The 26,231-nt window shown below is 46.5% G+C and overlaps 1 protein-coding gene across 4 annotated transcripts in view; it reads left to right on the top strand.

Moving 5' to 3' along the window:
* Nucleotides 1-26,231, top strand: part of NTRK3 (neurotrophic receptor tyrosine kinase 3) — a 301,136-nt gene that overhangs the window by 137,132 nt on the left and 137,773 nt on the right. For all 4 annotated transcript variants that reach the window (XM_029952431.1, XM_029952434.1, XM_029952433.1 and 1 more), the window contains exon 11: nt 20,127-20,315. In XM_029952431.1, the coding sequence (XP_029808291.1) occupies nt 20,127-20,315 (189 nt within the window). The remainder of the gene's footprint in view (nt 1-20,126; nt 20,316-26,231) is intronic.

The following is a 26,231-nucleotide window of genomic DNA, read 5'->3' as shown; positions in this document are numbered from 1 at the left end:
GTGCCAGGCACTGTGCTAAAGTATTTTCCAGACATTTCTTAATTTAAATATTACAACAATCTTAGAATCTCAAAAGGTAGGTGCTATGGGCTTTCCCATTCAGATGGAGAAACTGAGGCATGGGAGAGGAAAAACAACTCGCTCAGTGGAGACCCAGAGAGCCTAGATTTTAATTTAGAGGATCTCTCCTCACAGTCCTTGTTCTTAATTAACCAAGATACCTGATGGCCTTACTGTATATTGGAGTCAGACCCATAGATGGTCAAACTCTGGGTGAACTCCAGGAACCTGTGGTTACAGGTTTTAAGGACCGTTGCTGAAAAGCACCCTTTTTAAGGAACTTGTGTCTCAGTCTCAGGAAGCTGCCCAAGCCCCCCACAGCTCAGTGCTTCCATTGTTGACTGGATCTGAGGACTCCTGCCTTATCCAACTCATGGAGCGTCCACGTACTACCCGTGGGCCAGGCCATTTGAACCCACGGGATCCTAAAACCCTAAAACCCTCATGACCACCCTGTGTGTAAATTAGCTCCCATCACTCTCCACCTGCCTGACGCTGCTGCATCTCTCTTTATGGCTCTCGTTCCCGTCGGACATGTGTTTGGTGGTTTACGTCTCTGCACACAGTCTGTTGCCTCGCCTGGAATGTTCACTCCACAAGACTAGGGGTTGGTGCCGTCCACAGTTGTATTTCTCATCCCTGCAACAGTACCAGGCACATAGTAGACTCTTAATAAATGTCAGATGTGATGGATGGGCTTATGACCGAGTTTTACTGATGAGGAAAGCAGAGCTCAGAGAATAAAGTCATGCAGCTAAGGAGGCCCCCATGATTGTCACCTGATACCCTTGGGCCCCAAAATAGCTTTAATTTCCAGCTCCTTATTGGTCAGATACCTGGATATAAAGTGTTGTTCTACAGGCCAGAGCCTCTATTGCTGTGACACTTGGCTGTCTTGTGTGCTGGCAACTTTCTGCACGTGTCCCCCTCCCTGCAGCCCCCCCATGCCCATTACTCAAAGGCTTTTCACTTTCCCATCTCATTCTTCATTGATTTATTAGCATAAGCCATTTTTAGCTCACTATTATAATAAATCTATTAATTTCTCATGATTACAATCAGCATTAATTACACTTAACCTTACAGTATCATACAGAGCCTGGCTGGAGAGGGGGCTACTGCCAGGAGGAGGCCAGATGCCCCTTCAGAAGATGCCCATGGGAGTTCATATGTTGAGTTATAGCAGTAGGGTGTGTGCCCAAAAGCTAGAGAAGTGGCTTTTCAGTCCAACACCTGTGAATTCACATTGACATTTACACATTGTAGCCACGTGTGCCTGCCCCCTTGAACCACAGTTCCGATTTTCACCATGTCACTGGGGGGGTAAAACATAGCACCCATGTTTCTTCCTCCCTCAGCCTCTCTCTAGGACATGATGCGGGGCAAGGGATCCTGTCCTGTTCTTTCAGATGAACACCTGGAAATACTTACTATATCACTTACTCTGCACTTCCCCTTAACGTATGGAAACTACATGTGTCCACCCAGCGAGTCCATAGCACTGCCCTTTAATATTTATTGAGTCTCTGCTAAATTCCTGAGTAGCTGAAAAATCAGGTGAAAGCCCATGGAAGCCAGAAAGAGTTAGCCAGTCTGTCAGTGGACTCTCTTTTCTACCTCTAACAAAGCTCCTGTGTTATTTGCACCATTAAGTACTCTTTCTTTGATGAGACACTAGAAGCACTGGTTAGCTCTAATTCCCTCGCATGTAACGGGAGGCTTTCAGACATGCAAATGCTGCCATTAGTGGTCATCCTAAAGTAAGAGGCTCTCGGGGGCTCCACGGGGGCTCAGTCAGTCGAGCATTGGACTCTTAATTTCCTCTCAGGTCATGATCTCTCATTTCATAGATTTAAGCCCTACGTCGGGCTCCATGCTGGCAGCACAGAGCCTGCCTGGGACTCTCTCCACCCCCTTCCCCTGCTTGCTCGCACACGTGCTCACACTCTCTCTCAAAATAAAAAGCTGTTATATCAATAATTGGCATGGGGCTTAAAAGTGTGGACAACCAAGTTTTTGAGTTAACTAACTGCCATGTATTTTTGGTTTTGCTTTATTAGTATTATTGTTAATAATGTCATGCGGTCGACATAAATGCTTGCTTTAACCCTAACAATAGCCTGATGAGGCAGTTACTGTGGTGAGCCTCCACTTTATTGACGAGGAAACAAATTCTTAGAGAGGTAAAGTGAGCTGACTGATTTCGTAGTACTTAACGGAGTGGGAATATGCTTGTGACGCAGAGCTTCTTGTCAGCATGATGAGCACTGTTGTCTTTTCCTCAGTCAAGAGAAATAACAAGATGGTGTCAGAAACAGCTCCTCTGTCTTTTTTTAAAGCCATATTCTTGGGTTGCAGAGGACAAGGATCAATAGAAGGAAACAGAGCAGTGACAGGGAACCCTTGATCTTCAGATGGGCTGCAAGAATTTAGAGGAGGAAATGACTAGGTGGTCAGGATGGGGAAAAAGGAGAGGGAGAGGCTGGTACAAGTAAGCCTTCGAGGTGGTGATGGAATTGAGTTAGGTCCCAGGAAGTGCAGAATTTGACAGTCAGGCTGGGGCACAGGTATGGCAGGGATAGAAATGTGTATTGTGCACTTAGGGAATAACCAAACAAGTATTTTTGCTCAATTAATGGTAGTAATGGTGGATGGTAGGTATTAAGTAATGATGGTCTTTGAGTATCAAGATTAAATTGTACATGTTTGTAAATCAAGACATACCTAAAAAAAATTAGGGAGTGAATTTGAAGGAAATTCTGCCTACAGACCCAAGGAAAATGTCACATATGCCCTCTTACTCTTCATATGGCTTTTTCAGGTTTTCTTAAGATGATAGTTTTTGGCAGGCAGTGTGTGTACTGGCCTTGGGCAGGAGATGATCTTGAATTTGAATTCTAGCTTCACCATTTATAGCTGAAGGAATATGGACAGGTTGATAAAATAGTTCCAAATCTCTGTTTCTCTGTCCTTAAGATGGAGACACTCATTGCAAGGCTGTAACAGTTAAATGAGGAAAGTTGCTTTGGATAATTCTTGGCCATAATAGATATTCATCCAACAGTAGTTTGATTCACAAGAGAACATAGGAAAGCACAGCCTAGTGTGTGGGTAAGAAGATTCTCCAAAAATAACATCTGGTTTATGTGTGTGTGTGTGTATCACATGCATAATATATATGGGACTCTCAGTCTACCTAGTGGAGACTTTATGGGTTACTCAGTACACATAGCAGAAACTTGGAAAAGTCACATGTATCACATCTGAAATTGAAAACATTCCACATGTAGACCCTCTTTGATCCCAGGTCAAGATGGGAATGATACCTGGGTTTATTAGAAGTCAACCATTTTAGGGGCACCTGGGGGGCTCAGTCGGTTAAGCATCTGGCTTTGGCTCAGGTCATGATCTCATGGTTTGTGGGTTCAAGCCCTGCATTGGGCTCTGTGCTGACAGCAACTCAGAGCCTGGAGCCTGCTTCAGATTCTGTGTCTCTCTCTCTTTCTGACTCTCCCCTGCTCATACTGTCTCTCTGTCTCTCAAAAATAAATAAAAAAACATTTAAAAATTTAGATAAAATAAAAGAAGTCAACCATTTTAAAAATAAATGCCACTTACTAGCTTAAGGATTACACTGTGGTGACCTGGAGAAGCATTTTGTTTGGGACCCATGAGTTCCTCCCCACTGCAAAAGTTGTTTTCAGGTATGGGCTGAAACAACACATAGCTTCAAATTCATGCCAACAATATGGAAGGACAGTGAACAAAGACCCTGATATTAATGCTTTCTTTAGTTCTCCTTGGAAGTTCTCTTGTTTATATTGATAATGTTTAACTGCAGTTGGAAAAGAAATTCTGTGGTAAATTGATATCACAAAGACCTCCTGCTTTCAACAAATATATCAAGCTTTCCCAGTAGATAGGTTTCCAACTTGTTGAGTGTAAAGTACATCACGTTTGGGTCTATGAGAACAATGCCATGTGTGTATCTAACAAAAGTTCTTTACTTTCTTAACACTTCCCTAGAATTTTCTCCACCAGTTCCAGAGATGCTTAATCATTAATTCTGAACTATTTTTGATGAGCAGGGGCTTCCAACACTTCCAATTTCTCTGCCCCAACCTCTCCTTCCATTGGTTAATGATCCTAAAATACCCACATCTGTACTACTGTGCCTTTAAAGGGTCTGCTATTTAAAGGCCCCTTGGGAGGAATCCCCTGATTCACACATTTGCGTATTAGGCCAGTGTTCTGAGTGTGTTTGGGAAGTCAGCAGTTCCAGATAATACTGATAACCACCTCTTGGCCAGGATTGGCATTATGTAGCTAAGGCTTCCCATATACTGATCTTTCCCGTCCATCATTTTGCTTGGCCTCACTGCTGAGGTTAGCGTCAAGATCATGTGCTTAATACTGACATTCGCTAACCCCACAAACACACACATGTTCTGAAACGGACACTTGAAAAGGGGATGAATTTAAAATTCCATTATGAAACACCGTGGAGGTTTTAATAGAATGCTAACAAACAATATTGTTAGGCAATTAAAAAATAATAAAGCAACCTGCTTTAAATAGCTGTAACCTCACAGGCTTGTAATTACGCTGGCTGCCCTGGGAATGTAAACTCATGAGAACGAGGGGAAATAAGCTGTTAACCTAGAGGATTTAAAATAGTCCAGGCTGCCTACCGAAGGAGTGTGAGCATAACATCCTTGTATGGGGCTCACTTAGCAGGAGTCACACTTGCTTTTTTCTCTTCTTTTTATCCATAGTCACTGCATCCTTAGTTCCAGGGCTGTTTCTGTGTATCTTCTGTCAAGCACAGGGGGAAAAAAAAAACAATTTCTGCCTACCTTGCCAGGTCTGAAAAATAAAATCCTCTCATCCCTCTGTTGCTCTTGGTGCTCTTGGCATTTCATTCCCTCATTGTGCCGCCGCATAGCAGGAGGTGATGGTTGACCTTATGTGAGGCATGAAACCCCAAAGAAATGACGTGGCTGCTTCCTGATCACACGCAGTTGCATTCACAGCAATGCCAGGGTAAGAACCTGGATTAGAATTCAGGACTCTAGTGGCATCCATCTGTTGCTCTTACCTTCCATGACAAATCCCCTTCCCTGCTAGGATGGTTTGACTTTTTACAAGATCTTGATTTCCATTTTAATAATCCCAAGCCTTCCCTTGACTCTGCAAAGGAATTAAATTTAAATACGTAGCCTACATTTTATCTTGACATTTTCTTTAGAAGGCAGGGGAAAAAAGGAAAAAGGAAAACGGGGGCCAGATATTTAGTCTTCCCATCACGAGAGCAAAATCCTCCCATTCGTGGGAACCCTTTGTTCAGATTCTCTCGGGAGAGGTGTAGGGCCAGAGGCTTCTCTGCAGGCCTCTAGGCTCTCTAGTTACCCCTGGAGACACCAGGAAAACTCTGCATCCAGTATTTGAATCTCTGTGGAAACGTACCAGTGTCAGCATTAAGTGATATGGCTTAAAGATAGTCTTGTCAGTCTAATTGATCTTGAGTCATTGCCTTTCCTGTCAGAGCTGTCTGTCTCCTTACCCATAATCCCCATCACTTTGATAGCCCGTCAGGAATATGGGACTTGGCCCAGCCTTGCCTTCATCCAATAACATTATGAAATTGATACTGACACTTCCATTGGCACTAATTTCTCTAAGAGATTGGAGCCAGAGGACAAGTGGTTTAGCTTCATAGCAGTTAAGCTTTCCAAGTAGATCAAGATGGCCTAAGATTGATTGACCTGTACCCTGAGGAAGGGGGTGGAGAGAGAAGGGAAAAGAGGGAGAAGAGGGAAGGAAAAATCAATGGCTGCATCATCACCATCAAGTGGTATTTATTGACTGCCCAAGAAGGACAATGTCTTATATGGATATTTGGAAGGTACATGCCAGCCCCTCCAAATATTGCTTCATGGGGAGTTTAGAAAGTTCCAGAAGCCTGTTGGCTACACTGCCTACTTCTGGTACTGCCTCTTCATGTCTAGAGTCCAAAGGAGCAATTGAGTCTAGTCATGACTTTTTTCCTCTACCCTCCACTTCCATACCCAGGAGGCCTAAGTTATTTTTTATTAGAGTGACTGTCATTTTTTTCATCCAAAGCGAAGGAGGCACAATGGAAAATTATGCTGGAGCAACAGGTATAAACAAGAACTACTCTGGGAAAATGAGGATGTTTGGTCACCCTCCTTTTAATAATTTCAAAATACGCATATGTAAACTGAACCAAGAGATACTTTGACAAGCTTTACTTCCTTACCTGAATTTCCTTTAGGTTCATGGATTCATGAGGAAACGGTTTGATGAGGGGGTTCCATGAAAATGTGAAGTGCTTATGACTTGGTAGGTTTAAGAACGTTACCTGATCGGGGAGTCAGTATGAGAATAATACCTTGAAAGTGATTGCAGGAAGTCCCAAAGTTGGAGAAGAATATGCATTTTTAGATTAGGTGGATTAGCCTTAGGACTTTTTTTTTCCCTTTGTGCCCATATGTCTAGCCCATATGTCCATTTTTAGAAAAACAAACGACTACTTTGCTACTACTGAATCTCCTTCATCTCCATCCACCTTTGTGGGGCCTTTGGTTTGAGTGTTTAATATCCTCAGTGTATTTCACTTAAGTATATTATTACATATTACCCATGGAATAATTTGTCTAGTGACATGGGGAAAAGGTGAAATTGTAAAGAAATGTAGACCAGTAAGTCTTCTTACATACCTGTTCGATGAGCAATAAATTTGTGTGAGTTCACATGTATTCCTGCTCAGGAGTGCATCTCTGTGAGCACGCAAGGGATTTCTAGCACGTTTGTGATGGTCTGGTGGGGAGCATGCCTGTGACATCATTGCCTTGCTCTCTCTGACTCAAGGGGCTTCTTGAGAATAGGACTTGCTAAGTGCTGGCCTGTCCACGGGAGCCTCTGCCCCAGGATGGGGGCAGGTGTGCAAACAGGAACAGGTACTAGAGTATATAAAGCATGCTGAACAAGGGAAGAGATCACAGAGCTGATATGGTGTTATTTTGATTGATTTTCTTATTGTATTTATGCTTTCACATGCTGGAAATCAATCGACCCTCTGCCCCCTTCTCCATTCCTGCTGTAGCACTGTTCAAATGAAATGCTTATATCACTTTTACAGCTAGTCTGTGAAAGGGATGAGTGAGCCAGGAGATTAATAGGGGCTGCCGAGGCCCTTGCCCAACTCCTTCCCAGGTGGGGAGAATAGGCAGTGGCCAGGGTTCAAGGTGCCTTAGAGGTGACAGCCACCAAGGAATCAGAGATTGTGTCTGTGTTTGCAGGGATGAAAGGTGATGGACCTCCAGGCTAGAGTGGAGGGTCCTTGTCAGGCTGACTTCCTCTCTCTCTCCTGCCCTGGCTCAGTGTCTCTCCCTTGTGCTGTCATACTACCCTGGGCACCCTTGTTGTTCTTGCCACATGCGCCATCTCTCCTGGCTTATTGTGTCCCATCTGTAGACCTGCGGGCCTCCTCATGGCCAAGGATGTGTCTTCTTCTCCTTACCTAGTCTCTAGCTCGTGGTCCAGCATATGACGAGTATGTGGGTGAGAAGGCCAATTTGAGAGGTGTGGCATGCATCAGGAACTAAAATGTTAGGGTCACTCTTTGAGGATTCTGGAATGGGCTTAGTGCTACAGTTCCTGGGAAGTTGCCCTTGGAAGGTGAAATGCCTGTTGGGTGCATTCCCAGTTCGTCCCAGCTAGTCGTCTCACCATCCTTGTAATGCCATTCCATCCCTTAATGCCTGCCACTGCCCAGGGCTAAGGTGGCAGACTTGTGTTGTGGGTTGAATTGTGTCCTACAGAAAGATAAGTTGACATCTTAACCCCTGATACCCGTGCGGTGACTTTGTTTAAAAATAGTCTTTGCAGGTGTGATCATGATATACATTTAGATGTGATATTGGAGTAGAATGGGCCCTTAATCCAAGTTGACTGATGGCCTTATAAAAATGCAAAATATAGAGACAGGCGTGCATGTGCGCGTGCGGGAGCACACACACACACACACACACACACACACACACACACACACACACACAAGTCCACATGACCAGAGAGAGTGATGCATCTATACACTAAGGAATGCACAGGGCCTCTGATCACCAACAGAAGCTAAAAGGAGGCAAGGAAGCATTTTGCTTAGAATCTCAGAGGGAGCATGGCCCATGCTGACACCTGGATCTCGGACTTCTCACCTCCAGAACTGTCAGGGATTAAATTTCCATTGTTTCAAGCCACTGAGCTTGTGGTATTTTGTTACAGTGAAAGGAACCTAATATACTTTGGGAGGCAGTGCCTACTGATACCTGGGACAGCTCTCAGACAATGCATTTTATTTTATTTTATTTTATTTTATTTTATTTTATTTTATTTTATTTTGAGAAAGAGACTGTGTGTGGAAGGAGCAGAGAGAGAGAGAGAGAGAGAGAGAGAGAGAGAGAGAGAATAAATCCAAAGCATGTGGGTTCAAATTCATGAACAGTGAGATCATGACCTGAGCCAAAATCAAGAGTTGGGTGCTCAACTAACTGAGCCACCTAAGCGCTGTGACAATGGATGTTTTCTAATTGCCTGCTGTATTAAAGGCATCTTACTAGAGTCTCAAAGTACTTCCAAGATATATAGGATAGTGTTCTTCAACATTAGGGATTTATGATCTAGAGCTTTCAGGACCAGCTAAGGAGCTTGAATTTGGAGTGAATGAGGAGATGGATCAGTGTTGACTCCAGGACAATCTGACCAGACAAGTTCAACTGTAGGGGTCAAATACAGTTAGGATTTTCTCATCGTTTTTCAAGGACGTGGTGTTTCTCATGATCATTATAAGATCACAAGCTAATGGCATAACTAATTTCCAAAGGGAAATGTCCTACGACCACTTCGTGACTTGTCTATGTTGGTGCCCTTGCCATGGCTGCAAGGTGGAGGGCTGCTGTTACAAGATTGTGAGACCTGGACATACAGTCCTTTTGGAGGTAACCCTGGTCTTGACAGAGAGCTGGGCCTGAGTGATGTTCAACCAAGTTGGGCAGGGCCCAACCTCCAGTCCAGCAGACAGTGGGTGAGAGACCATAGAAAGGCCTGGAAGCCCACCTACAACAGCCCATCACCTCTGCAAGGGCAAGGCCTATGGTGAGATAGGGCAGGGTGCAGGGCCCTCAGTAGTTGATGTTGAGGGTCTGTTGAACTCTGTGGGTACCACTGGAAAACCCTGGTTTCTCGTCTCAAGATGGCAGAGAAAACGGGGCATGTACTGACAGCCCTGCTGTCCCTTCCAGGGACAATCACAAGAATCTGCCTTCTGTGGGTCAGTTGTTGCTGGATGTTCATGGGGCTGACTTTGGCCTTGAACTTCCTTTCCTGAGGCACACTTTCCCTTTTGTCTGGGTTTATCATGTGTGGTAGCCCTGTGGTTTAGACGTCACTCCTTGTCACTTTCACATTGTAAGGGATTCACAGCCAAACTCGTGAACTCCCCAGACAGCTTCCACAGAGATCTATTTGGTGGAGAGTCCTCATGGCTCCCAGAAATGCCATTTTGGGTCTTATTCCTAGATGGAGAACCACCTTTTACTTTTCCAGAGGAAGAAAGATTGATATGAACTCAAAAGAGCACTGGATTGGGACTCAGAAGAGCTTGGATCAAGTCAGAGCTCTCCCTTGACTCAGTTGTTTGTCATTTTAACAATTCTGAGTCTCCATTTATTCATCTGTGAAATGGGGGATGTAGTCCCTGTGTTGAGTATCTCAGGGTTGCTGTGGTCATTAAATGAGTTCATGGAGAAGAAATCAGGGACTTCCATTATGTTAGATTTTGGGTTGTAATGCACAAAATCATGGGATCCTATTGCCTTCCTTTTTATGAGGTATAACTGACACATAACTGTATTAATTTCTGGTGTACAGCCTAATGATTGGATATTTGTATACATTCTGAAATGATCACCACAGTAAGCCTAGTTAACATCTATCATGGGTCCCCCATTCTAAAAGGTTCTGTGATCTCATTCCTCTCCCTATTTTAGGATTCTAGGAGGATTTATATTTTCCCAGTGAACATTTTCTAATAAAGAGAGAAATACCTTTTTTGTCTGTCCTAAGATGATGGGCTCTTTGTCAAGCCCAAGGGGAACTGGGTATGAATATAGGATTCCCAAGGCTTCGGGATGAGTTTACAAGCTCAGAATGGCCTGGAAGAGTCATTGGAATTCTGTGGTTTCTCTCCATCTATAGATTTAGGCCTCATTTCAGTACCTTAGATTTAGGGGCATGGTTGTTATGAAGTGTTTTCATTATAGACCTCACCAATTTGAGGCCACATCAATTATGTACCATGAGGATATAGGGGAGTGATTAAGAACATGGGTTCTGGAGTCTTACTGGTCCATTTAGAGTCACAATGCTGTTCCTCACTAGCTGTGTGTCTTGGGAAGTCTACTTGACTGCTCAGACTCTGCTCATAGGACCATCTCATGCAGCCACTGTGAGCACTGAATGAGATCATATGGTCACAAAGCCCAGGACAGTGCCTGGTGGTCAATAAGTGCTCATCAAATATTAGCTGTTATTCTGGAGAAAGAAGCTTGGTTTTCTACAGGTGACGAGATGCTGTGGCATCACTCCATGTGTGCTCAGAAGTACTATGCAGAGGGCTTCCTTCAGGCATATCCTGGGTAATAATGTGTGAGCCCTGTGCAACTATTGAGAGGCCCACGGGAAAGCCCTCCCCCAACAGCCAGCCCCTGCAGGGCCTCCGTCTCTCCTTACCTTTCATCCACAGGTCAACCTTTGGGGTTTTAGATATTGCGTTTCCCACTTGTGAACTAGGTAGAATCAGAAGCATATGGGCTTTAGCTCATACAAATTTGGCCTGCCACTCTCTTGGGCATGGCATTGAAATAACATGTTACAGATTATGCAGAATAGTTCTGTTAGTGGAAAAGGTGACATGAGTGAGTGGGGGGAAGGATGTGGAGACATCACTAATCCAACATGCTAGCACCTAATACAACATGTTCACAACATGCGCTGTCTCCTTCCATTCACCAGAAGTTCCCATGAGGCTGGGGGAAAGCTATGCATAATTCTTTTGGGGGAGATGAGTGCCTCTGTTTTGGGGTAACACTGACTGGTTCAAGTACAGTGGCTGAAGATGAATTGAGGAATGTTGAGACTTGAGCTGTAAGCTTCTTATGGGGCCTTGGACCAAAGCTCCAGCATTTTGTATTCCAGTTGTCTGATATATGCAACTAGGAGGTAATTACTTCCTTCCTGTTTATGCCTGGAATGTTCTGAAATGCCGTCTGTATCGTCTTTGGATAGAGCTGATGATGTTCGCCTTCCCTTTAGGATATATATTTCCTTGTTCTCGGGCCCTTGGTGCCTTCCACTCTTCTGCCTGCCACTCTTCTGCCTGGGATCTTCTACTGGGAGTTGCTCCTTCTGGCCACAACATGGTACACAGGTTCTGAGACTAACGTTCTCTGGAAATGGCATGAGCTCTACTCCTGAATGAAGCCAGTTTTCTTACAGATACATTTCAAAGGAATAAAGATTAGGAATGGGAGGGAGATTGTGCTTGATTCACTATAATATGTCCCATTCTCAGGAAAACAATCCTGAAGGATAAGGACAGCATCACGGTGCCATGAAATGAGCCTAAACTGTGAAGTCAGATAGATGTGAGTTTGTCTGCCATTTATTAACTGTGTGACCTTGGACAAGGTCAAGGTCCTCGAGCTTCAGGTTCCTCAATGGTATTACTGGGATGACAGGATCTACCCCCAGGGTTGTTATGATGGATAACTGAGGTAAGAGAAGCCACTATTCTTAGTGCCACACTTCCTTCTCTTTTCTTAAATGTGTGCCCTTGGGCTGCTTGATCAGAGACATCATGTTCAATCACCAACGATACCCCCCCTCCCACCTCCAAACTTGGGAAGCTGTGGAGCATGAACAATGCCTTTGGTTCCTGTAAGAGGCTGGGAGGGAATTCAAGCCAGAGAATGGAGCTTATCTTTTAGGAAATGATTCAAGAAGGGACACAGAGAAGTGAGGAGGGCATGGCTTCTTGGGCAGCCTGGAGGGCCTGCGAGCTCCTGAGGTCACAGTGGCAGGAGGAGACAGAAGAAGGAGGGGGGACCACAGGAGCTGGCCCAGGAACAGACAGTTGGTGACTTGTTTCCATGTATGCTCTTGAGCACAGCCCGTGTTCGGTTGGCCTCTGTCCCACATCTGCCAATAAAAATTAAAGAAATTGATTTCCTTTTGTTTGCCTCTGAGGACTAGGCTCTTTTTTATGAGACAGTTAATGGAATCCCTCTCCGAACGTGGCTGGGTTTTTAATTGTGTTTGTTGTGCTCTCACTTTATTCCATTTTATGAGTTCCTTCTCCCAGATTTGTTGATGTGAAGCTCTCACCCACCAGGGACACATCAATATTTGATTTTTATCAGTGGGAAAAGGTTGAGGTTTTTAAAAAATCATTTTCTTAATCTAAAGGTTGGCTTGTTTGCCTCATTCTGACACATTAAAAACATGAGACCGATTCAGGGTTGTTTTCTTTTACTTTCCAAGTTAGATACGTGGTAGAGGGAGAGTCTCTTTCGACAGTGGAGGTCATCATCTGGCTCTCTGTGGAACCAGATTAGATTAGAGTAGAGCTCAATTTGGGAACAGAGAACTGAGAGAAGACATTTTAAAATGAATTACATCATTGAGGATGAAAGGAGCACCCTTTGCATGGGATACTTGTGTAAAGATTTGTTGAAGATGTGAAGGAAAACATTCAGGTAACACTGTTAAATGTGGAGATGGTTTCATTTCTGTATTAGTCAGTATGAACTAGGTTAAGCTGTGATAACAAACAGCACCCCTGTCAATCTCAATGTTTTCATGCGACAAAGCCGTATTTCTTACTTATGCCACATGTGCACCTGATGTCAGCTGGAGACTCTTGCTCTGTGTCAGCCTTACCCAGGGGCAGACATTGGCCCAGGCTCATCCTCATGCTTCCACAGTTGCCAAGGCAGGAAAAAGAGAAGGTGACGGGTCACACATTGGATCTTAAAGCTCCCATGTGGAAGTGATGCATGTCACTTCTCACTTTTCATTAACCACAAAAAGTGATGGGGCACCAGTTAGTGTCAAGGGGTGCAGAAAACTGCCCTCCTGCCAACACCTAGGAATACTTGGTGAACAGCACTCATGGCAATCTCTGTTATAAGAGGGTTTTCTGAACTGGTGAGACTACTTCCACCTTAGAAGTAAGTACAATGATAAATGAAGGAATATAGAAATGGATGGATCCTGCCCCTAGGATTTTACGATCGAGCCAAAAATTTAGCCTTCACTGCCCAAAGTTATCTTATATAGATTTGTGCTGCCTTGAAGATATTTGGTAATCTCTTTCTCGATGCCTTGGTTCAGATGTCCCAGCTTCTTTATATGGCCTCCTGACTTATACCAAGTTCTGCTTGTAAAAAGTATTTCATGTCAGCAATACCATTGAGAACACGGATAGTTGGGTGTGAAGAGTAAGAACTTTGGAGATGAGCAAGCAGATACTGATACAGGCTCCCACACTTCCTACGTAGGCAATTTTTGGAAAGTGAATTATTAAACTTACTTGGGGATCAGTGTTCTAGTTGGTCAGATGGGAATAACAGTATATTTTGAGGGTCAGATGCAATGAGAATAATTGTCACAATTACATCCTTGGGACTATGAGTCATTCCTCTGAAAATTGGAGAACCACTTCTACATATTGGCTGAGTTGTGTTGAGCTAGTGGCTGGACTTTCTTGGGGAGAAACTTCTGGGAATTGTCAATGTTTTGAAAGTTAGGGGGTTGGTGGAACAGAAAGGGACTTTTATGACAGAGGTAGGACATTGGTGAAGTGATTCCAAAGAAGTCTTCCCCCTGATAAAAGGGGCAATGAGTGTTAATGTGTTAACACATTGCCAGGGAGACTGTTGCTTTTCGCTGGCTCATTTTGTACTACATCCCATTTTTTCCCTCTTCTTTATCACTAAGGACCCTGACTACCCCGGGGCTTTGGCAGGATGCCCTGTCCCTGAAGACCTCATGGCAACTTGCATCCCCCCACTTCCTCTGTGTTGGGGCCAGAGTTCACTCTACCACAGTGAAATTACATCTCATGTTTTCATCAGAGACCTTTGCTTTCTGGGGAAACCCCAACCCCACATTGGAATCAGCCACTTAAAATATGAGCTATTCCATTTTGACCCCCCTTATTTTTTCCCTTGAAGGAGCAGAGAGCAAAAGAGAAAGACTCTGTAAGGACAGCTTGGACCATCCACTGGGCACGACACCTCCCAGGGCCATCAAGCCTTCTCTAATTATCCAGTGGTTATATTATGGTATGGTTCAAAGCACAAAACCTGCTTTAGATCTAAAAGAAAAAGAAAAGGGCCCTACGATGGGGAAGGGATTATGTTGTGGGAATGTCTGAGCTCTGTGCTCTCTCCTGGCTCTCTCTCAAAACCTGGAACTTAACCAGAAAGGCTACAAACCTGTCTCTCTTCCTTTTTATTTGTGCCACATAACAAAACAAAATAATTGTGTACAGGATTAGGATTAGTGCAGCAGAGAGACCTAGAGGTACCTAGAGGTACTAGACAGTGTGTGTGTGTGTGTGTGTGTGTGTGTGTGTGTGTGTGTGTGTTGGGAATTTGGAAGATAGCAAGCTTGACTCCTCCTCCTGACCTGTCTTAGTCTTTGGTGACTTCAGGGAAATAGGGGAGCTCCCTTGACAGATGAGATTCCTCCCCGCCCTATTACTTGCTCTTCTTCGTGTCTTCCTGCATTCTTCTCTGGGGTTATTAAGGTGAGAAGAAGTGCTTTTTCCTCCCAGGCCAGGCGATGTGAGAAGCAGCCAGGGCTGGAGAGAGAAATTAGTTCCTAGAGTGAATGCAGAATGCAGGTGCCCCGTTAGTGGATCTCAACCTGGAGCACTTCTGTCACCCTGGAGGGTGTTTGGAAACATGTTGCATGCTGAGTGGGGAGACAGGCTTTCTTAACATTTATTTTTTAAACATTTTTTTTCATGTTTAAAGCAGAGGAAGGGGAGAGAGAGAGAGAGAGAGAGAAACAGAGAATCTGAAACAGGCTCCAGGCTCTGAGCTGTCAGCAGAGAGCCTGATGCAGGACTTGAACTTGGAAACAGTGAGACCTGAGCCAAAGTCGGGTGCTCAACTGACAGCCACCCAGGTGCCCCTAAATTTTTTTTATTAGAGCAGTTTTATGTTCATAGCAGAATCGAGTGGGAGGTACGGAGAGTTCTGTACCCCTTCCCTCCCCTTCCCCCCCATTCATAGCCTCCCTCGCTCTCAGTGCCTGTCACAGGGTGGTGCATTTGTGACCACTGATGCACTTGATACTGGCTTTTAATGCCCAGGTCCAGAGAGGCCACACGTCCGGCCATACCCAGAGCAGCCCTGTCCAGAGAAAGACTTGTCTCAGTCAGCACCGGCTGCAGCTGGGGACCGTGCTGGACATGGGTGCAGGTGGGCAGGAGCAAGCTGCTGAGGTGTTGTCTTCGTTCTTTGAAGCGAAGGGTCTCTGCACTCTTTATTGGCTTGTGTTGTGAGGACTGTGGTTTATGAAGGAGCAGAGGTGAATAAGAGGGCCACAGGGACCGGACAGCCGTCTGACGGCACAGCGCTCTTTTTGATGTGGATGTAGCTGAATACAAGTTCTGGGACGTGGAGCTCATGATGAATTACCTGTAATCTGTCTTCGTGAGTCTAATGAGGTGATTTGCTCTGGTCCCCATTCTCAAGGATCAAGAGAAGCCTCTTTAAAAAGGGTCTCGGGACCTGCAATCAAAGGCAGATGCTCACGAGGAGGATAATGTACCAGAATTGACCAATGTCCCTTTGAACAAACCATTTTGCCCACAGTCTGCACTTCTGGGGGCGGGGGCAGCGCTGTGTAATGATTATGAGCACAGGCTCCAGGCAGATGGGTGGTTTGCATCCCAGCATCACCTTGGGCAGGTCATGGCTCTATGCCTCAGTGCTTCCATGTGTAAAATGGGGAAAATAATGGTACCCGCCTCACAGAAGCATAATAAAATTAAAGGAGTTGCATTTACAGAGCCTGATGTGTAAAACACACTCATTAATAAAAAATTATTATGACAATGACAGTATCTCTAATTTACTCCTCAACCAGCTATAATTGAATGTTTTCTTCCTGTCACTCCTCTGTGGGAACTGCTGTCATTAAGGCTACCTTCCCTTGCCACACACAGCAGCCTACATTCATTCTTTACCCGATGTGGCCTTAGTATGGGATGCTCTTGAACTTGTAGAAATTCTCCTCCTTCGACTTCTAAGACCATGTCCTTTACTGATTCTCTTCTGCTTTTCTGGTTATTTCTTCTCCTGCTCATTTCCCCGCTCCCCTTCCTCTGCTCACATTTTAAGTATTGGGTTTTCTAGGGCTTCGAAGTTTGCTGTGTTCTTTGATTTCTGTGAAGTCTTCCTGGGTGACCCTGTCCGTCCCATCCCGTGGCTTGGGACCTTTCTCCTCCCAGTGGCTCTTACTTGGCCCTTTCAGATCCTGGAATAATGTTGAGGACGCAGAGAATGTTTTAGATCCCAGGCTTTGGAACATTCATTCTGTTGATCACTCTCTGTCCATTGACTCCCTGAGACAGAGATTCAAAGAAATAGCCTTTTGTGAAAGGCTCACATCCCAACATTCTGTCTTCTCCAAACTCCTCCTGATTTGGTGCCACTGTAACAACCCACATCCCATGATGCTGAGAACAGATAGGGGTAAGGTGGGGGGTGGGGGGCTTCTGTCATTTGATCTTTTTGGAGCTGTATCTTCTATTTCTTCTTTCCCCATTTGTATCTTTGTCTTGCCAAACTGTCCCCTCCTACTGCTTCCCAGGAGAGGGGGGAGGTGAATGTCTCCACACCTGCAAATACCTTTCTTTTGCCCTCTACAATGAGTGAATAAGTGTGTAGGGGTACAATTCTAGGCTGAAAACTAGTCCATCAACATTTTGAAGGAATTGCTCAGTGAAGCCACAGCAGGTTTTAATGGAGAAATGCATTGTCTTTCTGATTTCTGTTCCTTTCAAAATGTGACCCATCCTTCTCTCCTACAGGCTCTTAGCATCTTCTCTCAAGATTCTGGCATTTCATAACTTTGTGCTTTGATGCATGTGTGTCTGTGTGCCTGTGTGTGCACTTACACCATATGCACACATGCATGTGTTAATTGTGCTGGAAACTGTGTAGACAGATGATTTGGAGAAATTTTTCCCTATGTTTTATCCTCCCTTCCATCTTTTCTATTTTCTCTCCTTCCCTCTCCCTACCCCACCTTTCTTTTAATTAGATATTGAGTCTCTGGATGGAGTCTTTAATTTTATCTTTTCTCTCCTATTTACCTCCTCTTTCCTTTTTGTTTGACTTTCTGGAAAATTTCCTCGGCTTTATCTTCCACTGTTCTTTGACTTTCGAATTCTGATGGTCATAATTCTCAAGGACTTTTTTCTTACCCTTGAACTGTTGACATTTTAAATATCATCTTGTTTTATGGATGTGATGTCTTCATTGGTCTCTCTGAGCACATTAGTGATTTAGAAAACAAAAGTCTTCTGCTCCCTGCATTGCCTCTGTTTCCTGCAGGTCCCTGATTGTCTGTTTGTCTTGCGCTCTCTCTCTTCATGCTGCAGCTTTTCTGAAGTATCTGGTGATCCTGGGCTATTTTCTCATAATTGGGAATCAAATACTAGAAAGCATGTTATGCACAGAGATGGGACTTGTTGAGTATTAGCCTTCACAGTGGCATGATCACACAGTAAGCGTGACTTCATTGAGAGTCACATGTCACATGTCATGTCAACCACATGTCAACCTCTAGGTGTTTTGTGTTTTTTGTTTGTTTGTTTTGAGGCATTCAGTTCCTTCAAAGAAGCATCCCCTGAATGTCCTACAGAAGAGACTAGGAGTAGGGTAGGTGGGAGGCACAGTCATTCTTGGTTTCTGTCTTCTAGAAGCAAGAAGAAGGGGGCCAGTCCTTCCCCTGAGCCCTTCTGGCTAATTTTCTCCTGGAAAAAAACACTAGCCTGGGAGCAAGGTGGTGGCCTGGGTACCTTGTTCCAGCCCTGAGCCTCACCCCAGCCAGATTCTGGGTGACCCTGTCCCTTCAAGTACTGGGCCACCCCGCAGAGCTGACCTTCTGTAAATATTTCCTCTCATTTTGCAAGCTTTCCTCATTTTGCATTTCATCTTCTAAAACATTGAAATATCTTATTTCTTCTTGTCTCCCCTCTTCTTGCTTTTTGTGCACAAATATTTAATTTTTAAAAAAATATTTTAAAGACATTTGGGGAGGGAGGAATGATAAAAAATAAAAAACCTGTGCTCTGCTTTCACTAGTTAATTGGAATCACTGTGAAGTTTTACAAAGTTTACAAGGTGTTTTCAGGCACTGGCCTCTCTGGTTGCAGGGCAAGTGATTATTGCCACTCAATGCTGCTTTTCCACGCCATCTCCAAACCCCATCAGGCATTTGTCAAGGATTGGAATAAGCTTGTCTGTGCCGATGGAGTAGAATTCAGGGCCCCCAGCTTGCATTTACTAGTCTCCCATTTAGTTCTGCCTCATTGGTGCTTCGCCTCGCTGTTTGATGGGAAATATCCTCTCCATAAACTTCAGTAAATATAATGGATTTCTGCAGTGGAAATATTGTTCAAGTCGCAAAACCAAATCACAGCAGGCACTTTGTCTTGGGACCATGTGTCTTGCAAAGCAGCCATTTCAAACACGAGTTGTATGAAGCCACAGCCCCAGCTGATTCACTTGACTTGAGTTGTGCTTGTGTGGACGGGAGAACTGCACCAGCAGACGGAACCATCGCTCTGCCAACATGGCGGCAGTAATGATGGCTGTCAGCTTCTATTTGCAAATAACCCAACGTACTGGGTTTCTTCTTTGGGTTAGAAAATTGTGGAGTTGGGGCTGATGAAGAGGCAAATGATGTTCCTTAAAGCCCCTGGGGCAGGGTGGATCCTTTAAGAGTGGGATGCTGACCCTGTTGCCTGAAGACTAACAGTGATGCAGACAAATTCCTGTCTCTTAGACAGCTGGCTCAGGTTCCGTCTGGGCTCACACTGGCCTCTGCGGACTGAGAGGTAGAGGGGATAGCAGAGTACAACCAAAGCTACGTACATTCCTATAGGAATCTGAGGGCCACTCTGGAAAGGCTCTCAGCCTCCAAGGCTCTGAGTAGAGGCTCCAGATCCTGGCTATGCTGGGGACTCACATAGAAGCTCTTTAAATCTTGATGCCCAGGTGCGCCCCCAGACCAACTGAATCAGAATCTGGGGGTGGGACCTGGCATCAGAAGTTTTTAAAGCTCCTGGGATGCCTGGGTGGCTCTATCAGTTGAGTGTCCGACTTCAGCTTAGGTCATGATGTCATGGTTTGTGAGTTCAAATCCCACATTGGGTTCTGTGCTGACAGCTCAGAATCTGGAGCCTGCTTCAGACTCTGTGTCTCCCACTCTCTCTGTCTCTACACTTCTCATACTCTGTCTCTCTCTTTCTCAAAAATAAGTAATAAAACATTCATAAAGTAGTTTGTAAAACTCCTAAAGGGAGGAGGGACAGGGTGCAAGTTCCTGCTATGTTAATTTTTTTTTTTATCCTGTTGTTGCTACATAAGCCAAGAACTCATGTAAAATTTGCATTATTTTGAACTAACTTGGATTTGGGGGAAGTGCAGATAATTCATGTCCTAGTCATTTTAATATACTCCTATTTTGCAGCTGTTTCCATGCTGTGACTGGGTGGATGTTTCTGTCATGAAAGAGAACGCAGGGGTGGTTCTTTGAATTTAGACTCCAGAGCATTCTGGGAATACCCTTGCAGTGGATTCTACTCTTAGGGAAATGTGGTGGCCAAAATAGTCTGTGGGCGGGGCCAGACACTGGCCAGACGTGACCTCACCAGAGTTCTGTGTCTTTCCTGGTGTGTGCAGGCCCCGTAGCTGTCATCAGTGGCGAGGAGGACTCAGCCAGCCCTCTCCACCACATCAACCATGGCATCACCACACCCTCGTCGTTGGATGCCGGGCCAGACACGGTGGTCATTGGCATGACCCGGATCCCTGTCATTGAGAACCCCCAGTACTTCCGTCAGGGACACAACTGCCACAAGCCAGACACATGTGAGTACTGCAGTAGAACGTTGTCCCTTCTGGGAGGGTTGGGGAGGGGGGCATGGCAATAGACCACCTAGCTGGGGTTCTGGAACCTTCTGAGGTGACCTGCCACCTGTTAACCTCCCACTCTCTAAGAGACCCTCCCTGTTTGTCTCAAAACATGAAAAGTTAGCCTCATCAAGGGATCTCCATCAGGGCAGAGGGGGATCAGGGTGGGAAGTAGCCCAGAGGCAGGATCCCCAGTCCCACATGAAGAGGTGCTCCCAGTAGGGCAGGGGGCAGAGGCCAGACTGGTCTTCTCTATAGATCTGGCCTGTGCATTGAGGAAATGTAACCTGACTCTGTCCAGATAACAGCCCCTGAGGCTCTCAGACCCTCTGCCCCAGCCTCCTCCATGAGCGGGGAAGGGAATGAAGGGTGGTGAGTACCATTTGAATGGAAACATCTCTCTAGCTGCCCCTCCTGTGCCCTGACGTGTGCACTTTCTGAGAATCCGATCATGGCCCCAGAACTTGGACACCTCACCTCCCTCTGCAGATGCCTCATTCAGATCAGAGGATGCAGGGCACCTGTTTCCACCTCGTTTATTACTTGCTGTTGGTTCCAGCCCCTCTCTTTGTGTTCCTGCTGAGTTCTCAAGGGCCCTCCCAGCTTCGGAGCCTCTGTGGCTTGGACCTTCCATTCAGCAGGTGTCCCCTTTGCTGTGTCCCCGGCTCAGCATAGGCCTAGCAACCCCAGTGCATAGCCTCCCCGGCCCTCACCCCCAAGAAATGGTCAGCTAGTTTAGGAGAGAGAGCAGTGACACCTGGAGATTGCCTGAGAGCTGAAAGGGATGGAAGGAATGGGCTAGGTTAAGGCCTCATCTTATGGACAGGAAAACTGAGCTATTGGGAGACTGTGAGCTCCCTTTCCTCTCCCCAGGCTTCTGCCATCAACTCTCTTCTTCTATCCATGGGGTCCAGGGTTTGGCCGAGGAAGAAGCACCTCAAGTCTTGACTTGTCCACCCTCCGGGCACACTGTGCTCGGGCCACACCGTAGCTCACAGCATCTTGCGGCTCCTGCCAGTCTGTCCCACAGCAGAGTGGGCATTCAGCTCTCTCACTGACCTTTGCTTTTGTTTCTCTGGTTCTGATTTTTAGTGAGAGGATTACCACAGTGGGAGGTTCTGGGCTCAAGTCAGAGTAAGATCACGTGCCTCCCAACCTTGGGTGCCCTCCAGAACTGGTCTCAGTGTTTATGGGACACCCCCGCCATCAGTGTCAGAGGAAGGAGATCTGGGTTCTGGACCAGGGCAAGGGAAGAAAAATACATGTGTTTCAGATCCATAGTGGAGGAACAGTGCTAAGAAAGTGCTCTGGCTGAAAGTCTCGCCTCTGGTCAGGTTCTTCTTGGACTGACCTGAGTGTGGCTGGACAGAAAGCCTTTCTGTGGTGGTAGCATAGGGTCTGAGTGCGGTCTAGAGTTGACAATGCTGAGCTTTTTAGAGCCATATTAGCATTTGAACAGAACTTTGGCCTTGCTGTATTGAATATACGATTGATTCTCATTATTTACAGTAGTTATGTTCTAATAGAGCCCCCATCAACACTGAATTAGTGGCTGATGAACTCCTGCTCCTAGGGGACATCCAGGGTTAGGGTCTTGTGAGCGTCTGGTCACAACATTTTTATCAACTAATCAATACATAGCCCGTTTTATGTGTGCTTCTGTCTGAAGGTGCCTATTTAATAGATATCATTGGTTCATTAACATCAAACTCCGAATCAGCAGCACTGGGGCTCATGCCTGAGTGAAGCTTTTTCTAGCATAATCATCTTGCTTAATACACCTAGGCTCACACACCACAGCCTTCTTGCTCATTGGGATGTTAGAAACTCAGCTCTATGCTCAGGGCCATTATACACGGTGAAATCACCCACAGGAAGTGCACATGCAGAAAATGGCACTGAATAGACAACAGAAAGGATGCTCATTTACGGTATGAGTTGAAATAAGAAGGCCCCATGTCACATGGGAGTGTGCACATCGGTGACTCTGGTTTCTTGCCATGGCTTACATGTTTACCCATGACCATAAGAACACCCACGAGTATGGGTTTTGGGGTTACGCGTAAATTTTAGTGGGTGGGTGACTTTGTAAACCTGAAATCTGTGCATAATTAGAGTGGACTCTGTGCCCTTTCGGGGTAGTTCTGGGTTCTGGAGTCAAGTCTCTGGGTCGTGTGAGCTCCTGGTACCAGCTTCCCAGGACAGTTGCTGGGTCGGGAGGAATCTGGCATGTAGGAAGGAGGTGTCCCCTGGGCCATCAGCGTAGGTGTGAGCCGTGGAGAGCACCATGGGGTCCGAGTGTCCTTTAGTGTCGGGATCCAGCCCCAGCCTACGCCCTCTGGAGTGGTGCAGCGGAGAAACCTTCCTCCTAATCTCTGCGTTGGTGATTCAAAGCGGGCTTTTGAAGGATCCAGAGAGTACACACGTGTCAATGAGAAGGGGTTGGTGGAGATGGAGAGAAAGCAGGTTTGTGGATGAAGACTGGAAGGAATGAGGGGAGAGACCATACCTCAAACTAGGGAAGTCACAAGCTGACTCCATGCTGAAGGAGGTGTCCTTTTCGGGAAAGTGGTGCGTTTTGTCCTGTCACTAGACAGTGCATGGCTTCTAATTGTTTTCGGAAAACACATATGGCAACAACAAAGGTGCGCAGGAGCCTCGTAACGGGCTTTGGCTAACCCTGCCTCTGTGAGCCACAGCTGACTCACGCAGAAAGGGAGAGGCCATGCCAGACTCTCCTCTCAGCCGAGATTTGCCAGCGAGGAGACAGCAGGTCTCTGATGACGAAGGCTTCATCAGTCGGGAGAAGTGACTCCAAGACACCTCCCCGTGTGCGATGAGACGCGATCATAAATAATTAAAACCACATGCGCCTGGGCACGTCAATAAGCAGAGAACATTCGTGACTCTGCAGACGGGGCTGGGGTTGCTCCTTCGGGGGAGGGGGAATGGCAAGAATCGGGACTCAGGGAGGAGAGGAGCTCGAACTATCATCTCCCGGGGGCTCTCCCACCCGATTCCCTTCTGCGTCCCGTGTGAAATGTGCGTCGCTGGTAGAAACCGCAGCGACTCCTGTACCTGCCTTGAGACCTCGCTTCCCCCCAGTCTCCCAGTGACGGATGTAGCACAGAGGCACGTTTCCTTCTGAACCATGTGTTTACCGTAAATGGTGGGACCTTTCTGACCAGAGTGATCAGGACTCCGCTCCCATCCCCTCCTTTCCCTCTATCTGTCTTCAGTCTGGTCCACGGCAATTTTCCTAGCCTGTCAGGGATGCAGGGACATTAGGGAATGGCCTCGTACCTTCCCTTATCAGATGCTTGCTGCATTCCCAGCAAGCACTCCATGCTCGGCATTGTCTCTCTTCTCAATTTATTCAGCCTTTCCAGGGACTCTGAAAGACCTGAAAGAGAAAGCTCCTACTCGGGAATAGATATGGAATCTGAAGCCTAATGAGGCCCCCTCATTGTTTGTTTAATGTCCCCTCCTTGTTCTTGAAAGCATCAAGAAGTGGATACAGGCCTCCTTGTCGCACAGCCCATTCGGGGGCTAGATCCTACAGAAGGAGAAACCGCGGGGCCGGTCTGGGTGGGTCAGCGGGGGAACGTGGGGCGTTGTTTGTAGCACCGTGGAGCCCTCAGTGACCTCGGTCACCCTCGCGGCAGCCCTCAGTCTGTCCTACGGATGCCACGGCTGGATCGCCGGCTGCTGCCTGCGGAGTCACGCGTTGGCTCTTTCTCTCGGGCCAGCTGGAAGGCGCCTTGGCTCTGCGCAAAGCCCTGGAGTTCTCTGTTCATCCCCCTTTCTAGAACCTGTTTTCAGAAGACTGTCTGCCTCTTGGTTGAGAGAACAGAGGCCGTCTGGGGAGCTAACCTGTGCCCGCCCTCCCGCCTGCCCTTGCTCTGTCCCCCAGGTCAGGGCACCTGCCTTATTCACAGGTTGTCTCTGTCATGATTGTTACCTTCCCAGAGTCAGCCCTCCCCACCTCTCCCTCCTTCTGATCTCCCTGTGCACAGGGACCCCGCCCCACACTGGCCAGCCATCCCTTCTCCTCTCTTCCCTGCAGAGAGTGTCTTTTTGCTTACCTTCCATTCACCCCCAAACCTCTTTAAGGTCTCTGCCCTGCAGCTCTGTTTCTCTCTCCTTCCCAGGATCCCTGACTTTGGCTCTCCTTGATCTCTTTGCAAAACTCCACCATACCTCTCTTTGTTGTCTTTGTCTTCTTCGGAGTCTGGGTTTGTGGCAGGCCTTCCTTTAGGCTCTGGAAACTGTGGATAGGATACACATGGCCCCTACCCTCAGGGACTTGCTGCCAACTATAGCTGATCTCCAAGGTGCAAATGGCACCCCCTGCTCCCTGGGAGCCACTCACGGAGCCCACCCTCCACCTTTCTGCCTGGTGACTCACCAACCTTTACCCCTGACCGCTTCCTTCCAGAACACCAATCCCATACCTGCTGCCTTCCTGTCGTTCCCACTTGAAATGCCCATCTCCCCTCCTCGCTCGACTCCCATACCACCCCTTTCTTCCTTTCTGCACCCCTCTTTATCATTCAGCATCTGGCTCGTTTCCAACCTCTTCCTAGGCCCAGGCAATGGCAAGGTGACCCTTTCCCCCTGGGAACCCCTGGCTTAGAGTAAATGCCGTGCACTAGTCCTGAATGACTTTGAATCAAATCTTAGGTCACCCTGTCACTTCTCAAAAACGTGTGCTCTGTTTCCCAAACCTGACTTTGAATTTATTCCAAGAAGTAGCTCCTTTGTGTCATAATTCTTCATTGTCTATTGAATATACAGCATGGGGCCATAGTCAAACGAAGAACCAACTGGTGTGTGTCAGATGACGCCTGGCGAGTGTGTCCTCATGACCCAGGCTTTCTAGAGACAGAGGGAAAGGTCACTGGTCGGTGTCAGCAGACTCCTCTGGACCAAGCGTTGTGGTGGCTTGTACATCTTTTGGTCGGTCCATCTTGCACCCCTGCTCTGAGGAAGAGGCTGCTGTTCCCATTCTACAGATAAAGAACTAAGGCTCAGTGAGCTTAAATGACTTGTAGATCACATAGCTCTTGAGAGGAGGGCTGAGATTAAAACCCAGGCCTCCAGACACCAGCATCCTACCCATCCTCATTGTCAAGGATTGCAGTGGTCCACAGGCATTAACTCTGTGCGTCCGGCACCCAGTGCAGCTAGCTGATGAGGAAGGAGGAAGGTTCTGTTGTTTTCTGGAGGCTCACTTTTCTCCTCATTTCCTGGATCAGGACAGCACTGTGGATGGGTCCTTGAGGGCTGGCATTCCCAGGAGGACTTCGGCTGAAGCTCCCTTGGTCACGTGGCCGGGTCAGCCTTGGTCTGGCTGTCAGCACTTACCCTTCTCCACGGAGTCAAGTCCCCAAGGCATCACGGTTGCCTTCAGATAAGGCAGTATTTGGCCCTGGGGTTAAGTCCGTTTGTATTTATTTATTTAGTTTTGTTTTTAGAGCAGTTTCAGATTTACAGAAGAGTTAAGTGGGAAGCACAGCGAGTTTCCACTCACCCCCTTACACGCCTACCCCGTTTTCCCTCTCCTCGCCATCTTGCATTAGTTAGTGTGGTACGTTTGTTTCCATCGATGCACCAGTACTGATACATTATCACCTAACGTCTATAGCTTGTGGTAGGGCTCGCCGTGCGGGTTGTGGGCTCCTGCCAGTCCTGACAGAGCAGTGTCTATACAGAACAGTTTCCCTGCCCTGAAAGAACCCTACGGCCCACCTGTCCACCTCCCTTCCCTGACCCCTGGCAGCCGCTGGTCCTTGGACTGTCTCTACAGTCTTCCCTTCTCTGGGCATAATAGAGTTGGAATCCTACAGTGCATTGACTTTTCAGATGGACCTC

This window comes from Suricata suricatta, chromosome 9 (assembly GCF_006229205.1).
Source record: "Suricata suricatta isolate VVHF042 chromosome 9, meerkat_22Aug2017_6uvM2_HiC, whole genome shotgun sequence".
Lineage (NCBI taxonomy): Eukaryota > Metazoa > Chordata > Mammalia > Carnivora > Herpestidae > Suricata > Suricata suricatta.
This window is presented reverse-complemented; position numbering and strand designations above follow the sequence as displayed.